The sequence below is a fragment of the Osmerus eperlanus genome, chromosome 2, assembly GCF_963692335.1.
Source record: "Osmerus eperlanus chromosome 2, fOsmEpe2.1, whole genome shotgun sequence".
Taxonomy (NCBI): domain Eukaryota; kingdom Metazoa; phylum Chordata; class Actinopteri; order Osmeriformes; family Osmeridae; genus Osmerus; species Osmerus eperlanus.
This window is the reverse complement of record NC_085019.1, coordinates 19,100,964-19,119,033: the sequence shown is the minus strand read 5'-3', so window position 1 is coordinate 19,119,033 and position 18,070 is coordinate 19,100,964. Positions and strand designations below refer to the sequence as shown.

Below are 18,070 nucleotides of genomic sequence, written 5' to 3'. Positions count from 1 at the left end.
AGAATTACTAAAGTCAAAATGCAGATGGCATTGATTCACCTTATGAGCATATTCCCTACTTTATTGAGGAATTTATTTAACCAACTCCACAGCACTCTTTCTTTTTCACTTTCTTTTTTAACCCTCGTGCTGCCTTCGGGTCACATGACCCAAAGGTTCATAACGAACCATCGTTGTGTTTACCCAATTTTACCCAATACAAAAACAAATAAAAATAATTTTCTTTTAACCATTCCAATGTGGGGGGTCTGACACAGCCCGACAGTTAAAAGAAAATGCTTCACTTTGTTTTTGTATGAGGTAAATTTGTCGCAATACGACGGTGGGTCACAATGACTGATGGGTCAGAATGACCCGAAGATAACACAAGGGTTAAGTCGTTCATTAGTGTATTCATGTGTGTCATGCAGGAAAGCTGTCAATGTATAGTCTTGATTCTCGGCTTTCCTTTTGCAGACTGTTGTTGAGCAGTGACAGTTTGAGAAACACAGCAGTGCTAATGCAAATTAAGATGCAACAATGGCAAGGCCCAAATCAACAGTTATATTTTTCAGTAAAAAAGCCTTCTCAACCGATTGAGACGGCCAAGAAAGACTACTCAAAAACTCAACCAGATGTAGGCCTTCATGAGTCCATATCATAAGAAGAAAAACTACACTGGCAGAATCTTAGACCGTGCCCTTCACAATGCAAATCACTAGTGTGCCTTAGAAGCAAAAAGGCCAGGTTACGTTTATCCAAAAAATACCTAAATTATCCTGTAGAGTTCTGAAATGATATGTGATAGACATGAGATGAAGAGTAACTTATGCCCGAGTGTTGAAATGAAGAACATGTAAACATGGTGGAGTTATGGTTATGGTTTGGAAATGGCTGTCGCTGGAAGTGTCTAATTTATCTTCGTTGATAAAGCAATTGCTGATGGCAGAAGCTGGTTGAATTCTGAAATGTACAGAAATATTTAATATTTTCAGATACAACTAAATGTCAACAAACTCATTTGTGGAAGCTTAATCATGCAGCAAGATAAATGACCCCTAGCCAAGGTAGCCTAATATCCAGACCTAAATATAATTCAGCTTGTCAAAGAAAGTCATTTAAAAAAATCATTTAAAACAAATTGATCTGCTAGATATAAGACCTGAAGCTATATTTGTGTGCTACAGAGTAGTGGAATTTCTGTCTATTTGGTACTATGACAATTCATTTATGCCAGGTTCTTAACTCCAGGGGCCAAATGTAAGAAGGCGCTTACGCGTGAAAATGGGTGCAGAAACGTGTATGGGTGTTTTTACACAATTTCAGATTTATGAAAAAGCATGTGAGAATCTGCGTACCTCTGCGCACTTTAGAACCCATGCGTATGTATATTTTTTATGTGATATAGCGACACACTGACCGAAAGGCAGAGAGAAAGTGCATGCATTACAAATGACAGTTTTACGTGATTTACAATAGGAGAAAATTGTAGGCTATCTAGGCTAAAATGGTAGGCTATATTACAAATTATGCCAATTATCTGGCTTTAGCCTATTTAGCCAGAAAGAACATGTATGAATTGGGGCCACAAATGAGTTATTCCAAATGTGATATATAGATAAGGATAAGGATACATTTATTGTCATTCCAAAAACATGGTACATGAGCTGGAACGAAATTAGGTACTGAGGTCCGGTTAAAACCACTCACAAATAAATAACTAAACTACTCATCATAAATAAATACAATGGATACAGATAACCAACCATACACACACATAGATACATACTTAAAGAACCTGAGAAATTAGCAGCATAGTAAAACAATTTCAGTGTAACTTTTAGATCAAAAGTTCAGTTTGTCTGTTCTGGAGTGTGGCAGAGTTAATAAGTCTGACAGCTTCTGGGAAGAAGCTGTTCTTTAACCTGGTTGTTCTGGTTCTGATGCTGCGCAGCCTCCTGTCTGACGGGAGAGGGACAAATAGTCTATTGGCAGCGTGGGAAGTCATTCATAATGCTGGTAGCCCCAGTACTGCATCTGTTGATGTATGTGTCACCGATTGCCGGGAGACTATTTCGTTTATACTATATCCAATAATACTATATCCAATAATTTTCTCTGCCGTCTTGACCACACACTGCAGGGACTTCCTATCTTTATATTTGTCATATACTATTGGTGCACAATGCTTTAGCGCTTTTGGAGGACATTGCCAATGGGAGATTAAGGCAAGCGGGAGTTCAGGGATTGTGCCGATTTATTGGCCCACAATTATGACTGGCTGCTAGATATCCTCCAGCTATTCTTTTGAAACTCTGTACTGAGTGAGCTGGGCCCTGTGTTGGAATGCCCAACAAAAGTCAAGCACATCGACTGTAAAAGTTCTATAATATATATATATAGTTCGATATATATAGTGCCACAAAGTACCATCCCATTCTTATTCAAACCATTTTGAGCCCTTGCAGCCTCTTGCACTCAAGTCACTTACAGGTGAAGTCCATTAAGTCTGTGAGGGTTTAGGGGGGACATTGAGATTGGACCGATGAAAACGAACGTGTGATATTGGTCGCGTATGCAGTGTTCATAAATCTGAGAAAAACATTGCGTAGGCTACGTAGTTTTCCGGTTTTCTCCGTGGGCGTACTTTTACAGATGAATGTACAGAGTTTGATACATTTGACCCCAGGTCACTTGGAATAAGTGAATTTTTTATAAATACATTTTATGAAATTCAAATGTTATTTGAAGATGTGTTGGATTTCACAAATATTTTGCGTCAAAAATATTTTCCACATCTGATTCAAATGCACAAAATATATATTGTCTGTGGCACAGGGGCGTGGGATGCAATAAGATACCTGGACCACATCACTAAGCTTCTGGGATTGGAGATGCCCTTGACTTTGGGCTTTAGCCATAAAACAACTGGCGGCTTGTTTGGGTCTAGGCCTACTCCAACACAGGGGATGTGACAAAGGAGGGGCATATCTGATGGGGAAAGGCTGGATGAAAGTAAATAGCTATTTCAAATTGACAAATGGAAAACATGTTATATTTTATCATGTCAGCAAGTTCTTTTGAGTTTATGCTTTGAAGCAAGCACACTTGAAGCAAAATGAAGCAAATGTTTACACATATGGATACTATGCATTTTCTGTGTTAACCCTTGTGTTATCTTCGGGTCATTCTGACCCATCAGTCATTGTGACCCACCGTCGTATTGCGACAAATTTACCTCATACAAAAACAAAGTGAAGCATTTTCTTTTAACTGTCGGGCTGTCTCAGACCCCCCACATTGGAATGGTTAAAAGAAAATTATTTTTATTTGTTTTTGTATTGGGTAAAATTGGGTAAACACAACAATGGTTCGTTATGAACCTTTGGGTCATGTGACCCGAAGGCAGCACGAGGGTTAAATGATTGGGTTTGTGAGATGGTGTATGAGTAATCTACACATTGGCACACGTTTAACTTAAAACTCAAAATTCAAAACGTATGTAGGCCTATTGATTCATTTCATTGTACTGTAATAATAGACAAACCATAGGCTATATAAGAATTAACATTTCAATAAATTGTATTGTATGCATTTGTTTTAATGTGTAGCCTATAGAGTAAGAAAATGACATACAATGAGACGTCTATGTGGTGCAAGATTGACAAGTTAGGGTAGGAAATGAATAATAATAATATATGTCAGATAACAATAGGGAGCCTTGCTGAGAGCAATCGCACCTAATTATGGACACTCCATTACTAGAAGGCCTGTCTGACAGGAAGCAGTGCGTTAAGCTGGGAACACAAGTCTCTGACTCCCGGTCCATCAGCACCGGATCACCTCAGGGCTGCGTCCTTTCTCCTCTGCTCTTCTCCCTGTACACCAACAGTTGCACCTCCAGTCATCCGTCCGTCAAACTCCTGAAGTTTGCGGACGACACCACCCTTATTGGGCTCATCTCTGGTGGAGACGAGTCTGATTATAGGTGGGAAGCGGCCAACCTGGTGACCTGGTGCAGCCAGAACAACTTAGAGCTCAATGCTCTTAAGACAGTGGAGATGGTTGTGGACTTCAGGAGGAACACAGCCCCACTCACCCCCATCACCCTGTGTGACTCCCCAGTCAACACTGTGGAGTCCTTCCGCTTCCTGGGCACTATCCTCTCCCAGGACCTCAAGTGGGAACTGAACATCAGCTCCCTCATCAAGAAAGCACAACAGAGGATGTACTTCCTTCGGCAGCTGAAGAAGTTCAACCTGCCAAAGACAATGATGGTGCACTTCTACTCAGCCATCATTGAGTCCATCCTCACCTCCTCCATCACCGTCTGGTACGCTGCTGCCACTGCCAAGGACAAGAGCAGACTGCAGCGTATCATCCGCACTGCTGAGAAGGTGATTGGCTGCAATCTGCCTACCCTCGAGGTCCTGCACACCTCGAGGACCCTGAGGCGAGCGAGGAAGATTGTGGCCGACTCCTCCCACCCTGGACACTCCCTGTTTCAGTCACTCCCCTCCGGCAGAAGGCTGCGGTCCATCAGGACCAATACCTCACGCCACAAAAACAGTTTCTTCCCTTCCGCTGTTGGCCTCTTCAACAAGGCCAAGGGACCACACTGACTCTAATGACTTATTGCTTAAAACACACTGCTTTTTGCACTGCATTACAAAATGGTATCTTGTACATTTGTATTTTTTGTAATATTTGTATTTTTGTATTTTTATATTGTAATTTATGGCAACTTATATTTTATTTTATTGTATATTTAATTATATTCTAATCCCACTTAGTACTGCTAGTTTATGTACCCTTAGTATAGATAGTCCACATATTTAAATTTTAGGTATATGTTTATTGTATGCACCTTCCTGCCAAAGCAAATTCCTTGTCTGTGCAAACTTTCATGGCGAATAAATCCCATTCTGATTCTGATTAACTGTCAACTCAGCCGATAAAGCACATGTATCCACGAGGCATTTATCCAAATGAATATTTCAAAGATGCTTCTATGTAAAAAATAATAATAGTAAAAACACAAAACCCTGATTAAACCAACTGTGGGCTTTTTCTTTGGAATATGGAAATAAATGCAAATTAACTAAGGCCTTGCTAAACATTGCCTTCTCAATGCTTTATCAAGGACGTGAATATCAAGCTCAAGCAACAAAGTAGCTAGGCTAGGCTACAGTAGCATGGTCTACCAAGATTGATTTGGTTGTCAAGGCGACTGGTAATGTGCGTGGCCAGGTCGCCTTCTTTCAACCGTAAGTAGGCCTCTATACCAACAGACTGGGGCATTATAATTAACTGCTATTTTAACTTGCAACATTTTAACAATAATTAACTAATGTTTTGTCAATGTTGGTTGTTTTCTTAAGATGCCACTTATTGATGCCCAATGAAAGACACTTGTGATACTCCTTACAAAGTACCCTCTCTGCTAGCTTGCTTGTCACTTCATGGTTAGGCTACAGTAAAGTAGCTATGCCAGCTAAGCTAGCTATTTATACCAAGCTAGATGGTAGTACCTGCCGATAGCAAACATGATCTGGCATGGTTTGCTATGACTTTAATTAAACCCTAATCTGAAAACTCTCAATGTCAAGAAATGAATGACATTCGTTTAAAACGATTCACATCCAACATGCTAGTTTAGCTAGAGATTCTCAGTGAATTGGCATTAACTTAATGTGTCTGCAGTATAGTACCCAGTTTGTTGCTTTTGGATTAGCTGACGTTAGCTTGCTGGTTCACTAGCATTGCTAGTGTGTACCTAGCAATTATGGTTTCGCTGGCTAACGTTCGAGTGAAAATGCATAGATACTTAACATAGCAACACAACACAGTATGTTTTTATTCTTAATATGGGTACTGTAGCTACCTTGCAAGGTATATCCTATATTAAATCATCCTGATTTAGTCATTTAAATGTCGCTGGAACGATATTTCATTAATTACATTTGATAATTATTAATTCAACTATGCAGTCCATTAATTGTACTACAAGTACTAGTAACGATACTGTCAAGATTGCTTGTATGATAGTCTAGCTACTGGGTTGCAGTCATATTTTGAACGCGTTTTATACGCAATAATGCAAAGATTATATTTATTATTACATTTTGGCTATTTTGTATAGTAAATACCAAAACCGTCGTTCAAGTTTATTTCATTGGGTAATAGCTAGATATAGAAGACGCTGAACGGTTATACGACGACAACCACCACTGCACCATACTTCGACTCGACTTTGCAGCACTAGAGCCATTGCATTTCTGAACAGTGAGTGAGCTAGACTAGTAGCTACTTACAGTAGCCATGCAAGCTGCCGACAGTAGCTAGCTTTCAACCATCACATTACCAAATGTATTTGATTTGTAGGAGGTAGCTAGCGAATTAGCAACCGTCATTGTTTTGTAAATATTATACGTGGAATAATTTATAAGCAATGTTCAGTCTATTAACATTAAATAGCTATTTAAATTTAATAATTGATTTTCAGCAGACAGGCTTTTTTCTATTTTTATTTATTTTTGATAATACGTTCGATAGCAAGCTGTATACTCAAACCCATCCCCCTCTTTTCGCCCTACTCCCCCCTCTTTTCTGTCTCGGTCTACCTTCAGTATCACGCATTAACTCTCAATCGCATTCCTTGCATTTTCAAGACACCCCTTCCTTGCTAATGCAATACAAATGGCTGTACCTGAGACTTCCAAACAATTGAGTGAGCAGACCTATGTATATGAATACAGTGAGAGCGATAGAGGGAGCACGAATTGCAATGCCTCTATCGGCATGGGCATTGTTACAGCAAGCAAAGCATGTTTATGCATCCAGTGTATATGGGTGCACATGCAGGGGTACAAATGCTTACCTTGCCTTCGCCGATCTCTCGTAACTCCATCCCGTTCCAGCGCCCAAATCACCGAATCCTGTACCAGGATAATTTCTATCCATTAAAGAAAAGACGAGGGATGAAGATGGAGAGATTGTGAAGGGGAAGGGGAGGGAGGAGATGTCTTAAATTATCGTAGCCTACGCTATCACTCCCTGTGTCTTTTTTTCCTCTGCTCAGTGTCTGTTTATTTCTCCCGTTTCACGAGCAAGTCCTCGAGACTAGGACCAGCGCGGAGGGGGAGAGGAATGGAGGGGAGGAGGAGGGGGAGATGGAGGATACAGAGGGGAGGAGGGTGTATATATATATATATATATATACACAGAGAGAGAGAGAGGGGGGGGGGGTCACACCAACCACCACCACAAAAATCCGGTTTCTTCCTTCCCTCCCTCTCCAGCCCCCTATATATTTCAATGTCTATTGTCTTCTCTGGCATAGCCAGCGGTTCTACTGATGCCAGCGCATAAACCAGTCTTTGAGTTGTACAAAATGTATGCTCACATTTCAAACCATTAGGATGTGCGACTGTGTGATAAACCACATAATTTCATACAACTTTGTTCACGTTGTCATTTAGAAAATATGATTCTACAAACTATTACGCATTGTGATTTTTTTTATTTTCTAATCATGCCCAAATTAATTCTAAACAGCAAAATACAACGGCTGCTTTGCAGGGCTGGTGTTTTGTTACTGCAGAAAGGCGATCAGGCGAAGATGGCAAATGTGTGGTTTACGGGCGATCTGAAATCTTAATCCAGGCCTTTCACATAAAGGCCCCGTTACAAGAGCTATTTTCGGTCATTTTGTTCAGAAGACGCCATTTTTGAGAGGGAATGACTGGGCTGGCTGGCTTACGCATTTGTGCACTCCCTCTTTCTCCTCACTCACCCACACACTCACTCACTTTCTCTCCCTTCTTAGCGCACACACACTCGCACCCGCAATCCGTCTATAACTCATTCTTGGTGTCTCAGTTTAGTTAGAGCAATGAGCAGTGAAGATTAGGGCAATTTTCCAACCATGGTGTGAATATGGAAATGATGTAGTCAGGACTACTATCAGAATAAAATGTGCATGGATTCCACTCCACAAATAGCACCGCCGAGATATTGCAGCTGCATCCAGACAGTGACGAATGGAGTGATGCTGAATAAATGTTCGTTTTTTTGCAGCATGTTGCTAACACATTTTTTTGTAGGCCTATTTCTGCAGTCTTATTTGGAAACAGGCACATTGTATATGTAAATATTAGCCCAATAATGCTTGTCAATTAAAATATCTGACGGTTTCATAACTTCTTTATAAAAAAAAAGATAATTCACAGGATCACTTAACTATATGGCAAAAAAGGAAGACGGTTAATAAAACTAATCAAAATCAAATGATATAAATGACACATTTTCCACAATTGTATAACATACCTAATTTAGATTGACAATGGCACATGAACACATAATTAGGAAGTTTGAAACATAAGATTTTAATTTAAAATGTATCAATATAAAAGTGGCAGAACACACTCTTAAAACAATGCGAAAACTGAAACATTATTGCAATTGACTTACCCACAAAAGCAACACGTTTATTTATTTTTGTAAATGCTGTCCATCTTTCACAGTCGGCTGCCTAACTAAACAAATTTATATTCCAAAACTCTAAGCATCTCATATCTAAAAGAAATAAACAGCATATCTAAGAAGGCACAACCCTTGCTTTATAATAGACAAGAAATTATTCATATGGCTTTTGCCTTGTCAAGATTCTCAAAGTCAACCCATTCTAGGTGTCAATGTGGCCATTTGGATTTGAGTATTTGTGGATGTATACATTCACCATTATACTTTCCGTCTCTATATTGTACACCCACCTGATGTGGGAACTCAAACGGTTCAAGGGTATTCTTATCTCCCTAATAAAACAGTACATCCTGACTTCATTCATACTCATGTAACATGTTTGGAAGTTGTTCCACTTCACTCATTAGCTGCCTCGGGAGGTTCTGATGGCACCCCCCTGTGGAGAAGAAAAAAAGAAGAGAGAAGTGTATGTGCCATCAAAATAAAAGAATACAAAAAAACATGCAGGCAGGCACTCTCTGTCTCACACATACACACAGTATTCATGGAGAGGGATGTCATTGGATTGCTTGCCACATATTTAGTTATTCTCACATACCCAGAATAAGGTGGAGGGGGGGCATCATGTTGCCCACTGCGGTTCAAAGCTTCATTGTAGGATGGCAGTCCTGCAATGATCCCTGAAAGCGGCACTGTCTCTGGGGCCGGACGACCATCTAAAGCCAACCTCACTGGAGCGCTGGACCAAGAGACATAAAAATAATATCAAAGGAAAAGATAGAACTTGAAATGCCTCATTACACCTAATCTCCATCTTTAAGTGTCAGGTAAACCAATGCACCAATCAAACAAATCTTTCGCAAAAAAAGACGCTGGGGCTCTTACCTGCCTGCCGTCCGCACATTCTTTCTCCTGGCTTTGTAACAGTAGATGCCCAAAACAATGGCAATAATAGCTGACACTACAGTGGCCAGTATTCCTGCCACCAGAGCTGAAACATCCACTTTTGGTGTAGAATCTACACAATAATACAGTCAACAAGTTAATAAAGCTTATTACAAACAAGGTCTTATATGTTATTGTGTTCAATACATTAATGACCTTCCCCAATCCCCCCCAAAAATATGACATGTATTCTGATTAGTCCAACAATATTTCTCTGAATACTCCTGTCTGCTAAATGAATATACTATGTAAAATGACATTTCTGAGAATATTCCCAACGGTAATCAAATATGACCTTGACTGCTGACATATGCACTCCAGAATAAATCCTGTAAAACAAAGAACAAGATCTTAAGTAAAATATTAGATTTCCATTCAGGCATCAATAAGTCTTCTGAAAGAGCACAAGTTCCTGTGATCACACCCTCCATATGAAAAGCTCTGTACTTGTGTTAAATGGATCTGTGTGTTAAATGGATTATCAGGTTGAATGGTAATCATGGCTCATTTAAAGAATCTTCAAGTTTCTCTCTCTGTCCCCTCTTTCTCATCTCCACAGATGAGAAAGAGGTTCAAGTCTCCACAGACTTGAACTTTACATTAATCCGTGTTTCTTTGAGTGAGAGTAAAGGGAAAGACAGGACAAGCAGGAAGAAGTTTCCATTTCAGACTTGAACACTCTCCATCATACCGTTTGTGTGGTGTCCTCAAACACCTCCCTGGCTTCCTCGTAGCTGCATATCTCCTCCTTACATTCCCTCTCCAGGCTGTCTGGCACAATCAGCTCAAAGTCCCAGCTGTTGTAGAGCAGTGACCGTGACAGAAATGACAATGCTGACCTGTCTCCTAAGAACACTGACCCCATCCATAGAAAGTGGTCAAGGAAAGAGGTGTACATGATAGTTCATAAAATCAGAATGGCCTGGAAGTTTCTTAAGGATTTATAAAGTCAATAAAATGTAAATAGATCATCAAAAGAGGGAGACAGATGCAAATGTTAAGAGACAAACTGACACACTAAAAAAGAAAACACAAACTACAAGCAGCAAGGCATAAAGATGACATACTACATGGACTGCCTCAGTGTGTAAAATGAATCAATTACTTGTTTAAAACATTAATCAGAGAGATGTTTACACTGGCTGCTTACCACCATTGTGGTTGTTGTAGATGACTCTGGCCCAAGCCACATGGAGAAGCACAGCCATGCTTAGACATATCTCTGACAATGCAACCATTTTGAAATCTGAAAAGCAATAACAACTATTCACACCATGAACATGATGGTCTATAAACATCCTTGCTAAAATACTGTGATTTCTCATCAGATTTTTCATCTGAACATCATTTGTTCGTGTCGCCACCTTGTGTCCAAAATAATTTCACTCCATTAGATACATTTTGAAATGTTCATTAACAAAATGTGTTCCACTTGCAATTTAAATTCTGTCACATTATTACAGGAAATTGTGAGAAATTGTTTGGATTAACGGAAAAATGCAGGAATAATGGGTTTGAAAAAATTATTAGCTACGTAGCCTAATAAGGCATAATTTAAGACGGTAATTTGGTGTACGTTACGTTGACAGAAAAATAGTTAAAACCCGCTTGAGTAGCTTGATCCAGTAGGCCTAGCCTTTTTAAATTGAAAGTGAATGAAGAGAAAATCTCCGCTACTTCCTTACCTGGTGCGTCCGCCTTTCCCCCCAAATCAATTAAATATATTAGCCCACTTGGTGGTATTCAGTCCCACATCTAATAAGTTGCGGATTCGTCTCAATTATTTACGTTTATAGAATAGACGACCAATTTCTTCACGGGTTTGGGGCTCGTAAAACAGCCTACACAATCACCTGTTTTCCCATCAACTTCCTACCCAGATTACGTCACAAGACATTCCAGTTTGACAACATACGCGCTCGCGGGGTGTGGGTAATCGGTAAGGGAGTTTACTAAATGTTGAGGAACAATTTAAAACAGTGCATGTTTACAGCCATGTATGATTCCGTTATTCTTTAACCCAATGTGAAGTACCGGTAATAGATTTCCACAAATTTTTTAATGAATTAAGTTTCATCATTCATTATGGTAGTAATACAAAAAGTCTTTGGCTTTTATTTCAATACAAAATACATTACTGGTGGATTACAGGGTGCAAGTTAAATACAGATTCATAATGAAAGGCAAGGTGTCACCAAGCCATCTTATAAATTTAACATAAGAAAGCCTGGTGAGGATTACATTTCAGACAGAGTCATTCTTTTCATCCCTTAAGTACAAACATTTAGTAAAGACCACTAACATCAAGGACTGCTTTGTACCAAGAATGTGAGTATTCCAGATTATTAATTTGGACATTGGCACCACCTACTAAGGATTTCAGTTTTCATATGCATTTCTTTAAAATGTATTTGATTCTGTGAAGCATAATTGGTAGCTGTGTGTGCCCAAAACATTGCAAGCGGCATTCAAAACTGAAATGTTAAGTTAAAAAGGCTTACATTACTACATGCATAGACAAATGTACCTGGACAAACTTTAACCTCCTCCCACCCCCACAAAATTAACAGCACTTTAGTGTCAACCTACTTCTACCTACCAGTCCATCTTTTGTGCAAACATATAACATTATGTGGTCATGAATACTAAACTGCTAAATAAAAAAGGTACCAGTGTTATAAACACTTACCAATTCTCAAGTCTCTCAATGTAAAAACAAATCTGAATGAATTCTCGTCTTTTAGTTCCCATTTGTGCTATCAGCGTGTCTATATCTTATATAAAAATCCAGAACTAACCACAAAGACTACTGTTGTTGGTTCAAATGACCATAAATCAACTTCCATCTCCTTTCCCCCCAAACCCCTACCCTCTTGCTGATCTTTTCTCTCCCTGCCCTCCACTTTTAAAAAGAAAAGAAAAAGGTCTGGTGGCATATGTTAGATGTGCCATTGCGCTGATACAGTTATTTCAAATCAACTCAAGGTGTCACTGCTGGACTGTCTTACTTGAATGACACACAATACATCAACTATCCACCCATACAACTCAAACATAATTTCCTTTTACAACCTTTTTATAGACATGACAGAATACCAAATATAAAATAGCATACATAGAAGAAGAAATAGGAAAATGTTACACAATCACTTGGAAAATGTTACACTATACCAAATGCTTGCCACTTTAAGCAACCCCAACACTAAAACCTCACCCCCTAGCATTACACACATCACATGCAAACACATACACACACTTTTTCCACTCATCTTCACCATAACATATCGCCACTCTCCCTTCAGGTAAGCAGGACAGACTCAAATGCACATCAGCAATGAATCATGGGTTTTGGTCTCTATGGCAACAATGCTGCAAAAAAAGGGTTGGGGGCATTTAAAGTAGGGTGCAGGGGCAGCCTCTGTTCTGCTGTTTTCCTGTGTGGTTGGCTGGGAGAGGAGGGCTCTCAGTCTCCTGAAATTTCCTGTGTGGGGGAGAGATAGGAAGGGTGTTTACATGTGGTGAAAATATGGAAAAGTATATCAGTGTTTGAGACAGGAACAGAGAAGGTAGGAAAGAAAATGCATAATTTAAAATGTTTTATTCTAACATGTACAGTGTAGTGTACATGGCATAGACTAGCCTCTTATCTTGCTTTTGTGTAAAAATCACAAGTTACTCATCACTTATCAGATGATACCTTATAGCTCGCACAACCTCCAGGAAGGCCTCATCCACATTGTAGCGGTTCTTGGCAGAGGCCTCCATATAGTGGATCCGGTTCTCTCTTGCAAACCCCTGAGCGTCTTCTCTCGAGATCTGGGGTAAGGGAAGAGCAGACACGTCAATTGAGAAAACTTGTGACATTTACAATTATCCACCAGTGATTTGGGATGCTGTTGAAGGATGCTTGTTTGAGAGTTCAGGTCCGAAAACAATCATATTATTTGTGAATTGTCAAGCATACACTGTTGAGGAATGTCCGTTTGAGGAAGCTGAAATACAACAATAAACTGCCAACTGAGTAATGATAAATGCCTTATTTTATATTTCATTGACTTGTTGAGAAGGCACATCCAAGTGGCATCCCAACAGTCTATCCAGTCCTTCTCTGCCCCTTCCTCTTCATTATATGCACTAATCCTGGCCTTAAAAAGTAAAGCCTAGTACGCAACACAGATGCTGCCCATCTTCACCAGTCTGACTCAAACTAGGCCCTTCTCTACACACATAAATGAGACCAAAAGATGGAGCTATGTCAAACTTTTGGATTTGACACAGCTATGTCAAACTTTTGAATTCGACACACCTTCAACCACTAACTTTCACTAACCTTTTTTCTACCAAGAAATCACTATGAAACAGAGAATCACTTCTATAATGGAGAACTAAGAACTGTCAGCGACTGGGATTCAAAAGAAAGCAACACTTGTTTTTGAACACTGGGCTTTTAAACATTATTTCATGGGCAACAAATGTACAATTTCTTCTTTCTTTTTCTTCTTTATGCATTTAGCAGACGCTTTTATCCAAAGCGACTTCCAAGAGAGAGCTTTACAAAAGAGCATAGGTCACTGATCTTAACAACGAGATAGCCCCAAACATTGCGAGCAGCCAAAACATGAAGCATACATTGTGGAAAACCAAATAAGTGCCAAAGGGAAGAACCATAAGAGCATGCAGTTAAACAAGTTACAATTGAACAACATGTTCATCCCCACAAGGGTGTAATTTCACCAACAGCCTTATTTCCCCCCTAAATTGTGAAGACACGCAGTGTAAAAGTCGGTGCCATGTAATTCTCGCAGATCTACACATGGAGAGGTCCCAACCCTTTCTGGTTAACCTTTACTAAACAAATATGCCATCTAGGGTCCCCAAGATCCAAATGTAGAAGCTCTATGATCCTTAAATCTAACTGAAAAAAGAAGGGCAACGTACCACTCTCTGCTGGTCCAGGTCTGCCTTGTTACCGACCAGGACCATGGGGAAGTCATCCCGGTCCTTCACACGCAGTATCTGGGTGTGGAACTTATGGATCTCATTATAACTGTGGGAAAAGGGAGTAAGGAAATGATCCGATCTTAATTAAAAATTGTACTGTGCCTCTCACCACAACTGATTGAATGCTAAATTGGAGTTGTAATAACGCCCTTGGATTAGATAAGTGTATTTTCTTATCTCTGTTTAGGCTGTGTTGTTGGATTGAAGGTTCCAGTTTTTGTGTGGACCTAGCCACTTGTGATTTTGTATTTCAGAGTCAGATGGCTGAGCGCTTAGGGAATCGGGCTAATAATCAGAAGGTTGCCGGTTCGATTCCCAACGTTGTGTCCTTGGGAAAGGCACCCTACTTGCCTCGGGGGAATGTCTCTGTACTTTCTGTAAGTCGCTCTGGATAAGACTACGGCTAAATGAATTAATGTAATGTATTTGTTTTGCTGTCATGTTCCTTGACTAACCACTGAAATAATGTTACAACTATGCTGTTCTGATCCTTGATTTCTGCTGTACTTTCTATATGCACCATGTGCATGTCACTTTGGATAAAAGCATTTTCTAAATAAATAAAAAAAACACTTGTCATGCATGCACACACATTTATCACTCTCACCTGCCACTGTCATTTAGGGCAAACACCAGCAAGAAACCCTCTCCTGAGCGCATGTACTGCTCCCGCATAGCTCCGAACTCCTCCTGACCAGCTGTGTCTAAGACTAACAAAGACACAGACAGTTAAGCACACTCCACACGGATCACTCCAAGCTGGACACAATACTGAGTGACACAATTACACACTGCCATAGTGAGTCGTTCAGGACAGCAGGCGGGCTCGGGCCAGTTTAACAGTTGACACCTGAGTCAACCTCACTTTTATCTCCATTACCAAATGGGTCAGGCAAGCTAACAGTATCACCTCCATGTGCTTCAAATTCAGAGGATGTTTCTGGGCAGTGACTGGTTAAAGTGACCAGTAGTGCGTGTACTCTGCCTCCATTGCAAAAAAAAATGGTCTGTTTCTACTATTACACTTCTGAAAGCAACACATGCCTGTCAGTGACATGTTAACTGTCTCCATCTCTGTATACAGTATCTGTGGCATTTGATAAGGGAGCAGCTGCACCCACAGACAAAACATTTTTCTGTTTGAAAGGGATAACCAAAGACATTTGGATGAAGACAGAACTAGTTGTTTAACCCTGAAACACGCAATATTAATGGGTTTCTATGCATGCGACCCTCCTCTATTAGCTTGCAATGTTCCATTAACATAAAAACTAAGATGACACGCCATTTTAGGCTCACCCTTAAGACAACACATTGGCTTAAAGCATCAACATTTGCCAAATGCAAGTCATAACAGAGCAGAGGGAGATGAATCATTCGGACTCAGCTCTTTTTGTTGGCTTTGCAAACTGGCACCATTCAACTCTCCTTCTTAGTATCAGGGATCAGCACGAACTGTGGAATACATAGCAATACTTACTGTCTAATCGTGTCTCCTTCCCATCCACTGTACAGATTTTTGTGTAGGAGTCTTCAATGGTAGGGTCATAGTCCGACACAAAGTATGACTATGGGAGATTTAAAGTCTACAGTTAAAGAAGTGTGTATCACCGAGCTGTTCATTTTTGCCTACTACCTACCATAACACAATATGCTCTTAAATTTAACGTTGATCTATACCATGTATATCCTATTAGTGTACATTTTATGTAGTTAATCAAACATGGACTCAACGCATCAAATAACCAAGGACACTGCGTTCCCAGGTTATTTCACCGACAAGGTTATTTCATGGAAACATTGTAACACTCACCTGAATAAATTGTATGGTTAAAGCGCTTTTGCCCACACCGCCTCCGCCCACGACAACGAGTTTGAATCTCTCCTCTTCTGCAGACATGGCTACTTAAGTGTATGGTTTTACCTTTTTTATTCTTTTGAAATAAAACACTGACTGTAGCCTAGGTCTAACGATACAGGTTGATAAAGTCTGGGTAGAAATGTTTTTAAAACCCCGTCTTGAACAAAGCTTACCAAGTAGACTACTAAAGCGTAAAAGAAGTAGCCTATTATATATTTAATGTTCAAATAACCTGAACGGCTGTATTATTGATTAGGTTGTTCCACAACATCTATAAAACAACGATATATTTTAAATCAAACACAAAAAGAATGGTCTGGGAACGTTTCAAAAGACCCCGACTGAATATTTGGCCCTGTAAAGCCTAACCCTAAAAACAAAGTATCCAATCCTCAAATAAGTGTGTAGACTTAATGACTGCTTCCTGTTATAGAAAGATTGTCTATATAAATAAGGAAAGTCGACAGAGGTTACATGTTATAATAATTCTCATACTTTAGTCCGAAGGAAAGCGCCTTCCGCACCCGCCTTGAGTAAATTAGGCTACCGATGCCAACTTTTATGACTCGATTAAAGGTTGATAGACCGTCAAAGCAACAGTAAAGCTTTTCTCTTACTTTCGACGTTCATTATTATCTCAGGATTTCCCCTTCCAAACAATAGGTAAAACCATAACCCGACTATCCGAGGCGACTAGTGGATCTTAGCGATTTCTTCATTTTTTCTCGTTGACTTCTTTTTTTTCACCGCCTCAGGCAACTTTTTTTCTAAACCCAAGGTTTCTCGAAATCTCATGCGTATGACCCGGTGGGCGTGTCTGATTATTCCGTTTCCTCTTGTAAATTCAGTCGAGTCTATTTTCCAGGCTATGATGCTAAACAGTAAATATCACACAGGGGTAACTTGATGGTTCGTTAAAATTATAGGAGACCAATCTAACTTCGTAAGAATGTATTGTTTAGGCTGATTTCGGAAAAAAATAGCCACCTTTAATAAACCCCAGCTGTTCACTTCCTTAATTGGCAATACTGCCAGTTGTGGCTGGGTTTGAAGTCTACACGGATGTTTGATAGGCCTACTCCTTTTACGCTTTTAGCCTGTCACATTCAAACGCACATGGACTATCCCTATAAGAGTAGAATCTGGACATAAACATATGTTGGTAGGCTACTTTATAATGTTTAGAAAACCATTTAGCCTACCTACAGTAACCTGACCAAAATACAGTATGTACGGCTACTCTCAAACCATAACATAATATAAAGTAATTTGAGCTGCAATTTCTACGTTGTATTTTGTAATTTGTATTTTGGTGGACGGAAACTAATCAGATGCAATCTGTTACAAAATACTTGTATTTTGTGTATGTAAAATACTTCAAATGCTTGATCAAATCTGACATTTAATTTTCTAATATAAGATAAACACTTTTTCCAGGCTTAATAGAACTACTAAATATAGCCAATAACAGTTTTTGGCTAGATTCAAGTAATTCACGTCAGACATCCTGTTGGGTTCAGCGCGCTCATTGTAAACTGTTTGTTTTCCTCATGTGTGACCAGTATAAGAAAAGCAGCTGCTTTCGTGCCCGATCATAGAATATAATAACTAGACCAAGCCAATGAGCTTTTTAAAAATGGGGGCCTATTCATTTCTATGGAAAGTGCCCAATGGCGCAGTGAGGCAAAAAAGAGCGAGAAATGGACCGTGCCATCTTTTAACTTCCGGCTCTTCCGGTCTTGCGCAGAACAGTGGCTCGCCATGCTCCTAGCTCTGACGGGGCGTGTCCACTGCAGCGAT

The 18,070-nt window shown here is 39.8% G+C and overlaps 3 protein-coding genes across 5 annotated transcripts in view; all 3 read right to left on the bottom strand.

The window, feature by feature from the left end:
* Window positions 1-7,106, bottom strand: part of prr12b (proline rich 12b) — a 28,667-nt gene extending 21,561 nt beyond the window's left edge. Inside the window, exon 1 of the mRNA XM_062478794.1 lies at window positions 6,860-7,106. Within this exon, the coding sequence (XP_062334778.1) occupies window positions 6,860-6,942 (83 nt within the window). The 5' untranslated portion in view covers window positions 6,943-7,106. The remainder of the gene's footprint in view (window positions 1-6,859) is intronic.
* Window positions 7,107-8,342: 1,236 nt separating this feature from the next.
* prrg2 (proline rich Gla (G-carboxyglutamic acid) 2) lies at window positions 8,343-11,305 on the bottom strand. Of its 2 annotated transcripts, none has more exons than XM_062480090.1 (7): window positions 11,094-11,305; window positions 10,559-10,654; window positions 10,100-10,254; window positions 9,704-9,737; window positions 9,349-9,481; window positions 9,062-9,202; window positions 8,343-8,899 (listed from the first exon to the last, which is right to left on the bottom strand). In XM_062480090.1, the coding sequence occupies exons 2-7, from the start codon at window positions 10,644-10,646 to the stop codon at window positions 8,860-8,862; spliced, it is 591 nt and encodes a 196-aa protein (XP_062336074.1). In that variant the 5' UTR covers window positions 10,647-10,654; window positions 11,094-11,305; the 3' UTR covers window positions 8,343-8,859. The 2 variants fall into 2 exon arrangements, with proteins under 2 accessions (XP_062336074.1, XP_062336065.1); XM_062480081.1 differs by having other exon boundaries at window positions 10,100-10,263; window positions 11,094-11,302.
* A 186-nt stretch (window positions 11,306-11,491) lies between these two features.
* On the bottom strand, window positions 11,492-17,068 carry rras (RAS related). Of its 2 annotated transcripts, XM_062480110.1 has the most exons (7): window positions 16,888-17,068; window positions 16,223-16,343; window positions 15,890-15,977; window positions 15,017-15,119; window positions 14,347-14,455; window positions 13,106-13,224; window positions 11,492-12,889 (listed from the first exon to the last, which is right to left on the bottom strand). In XM_062480110.1, the coding sequence occupies exons 2-7, from the start codon at window positions 16,307-16,309 to the stop codon at window positions 12,802-12,804; spliced, it is 594 nt and encodes a 197-aa protein (XP_062336094.1). In that variant the 5' UTR covers window positions 16,310-16,343; window positions 16,888-17,068; the 3' UTR covers window positions 11,492-12,801. The 2 variants fall into 2 exon arrangements, with proteins under 2 accessions (XP_062336094.1, XP_062336086.1); XM_062480102.1 differs by having other exon boundaries at window positions 16,223-17,067.
* Between the last annotated feature and the right edge of the window lie 1,002 nt (window positions 17,069-18,070).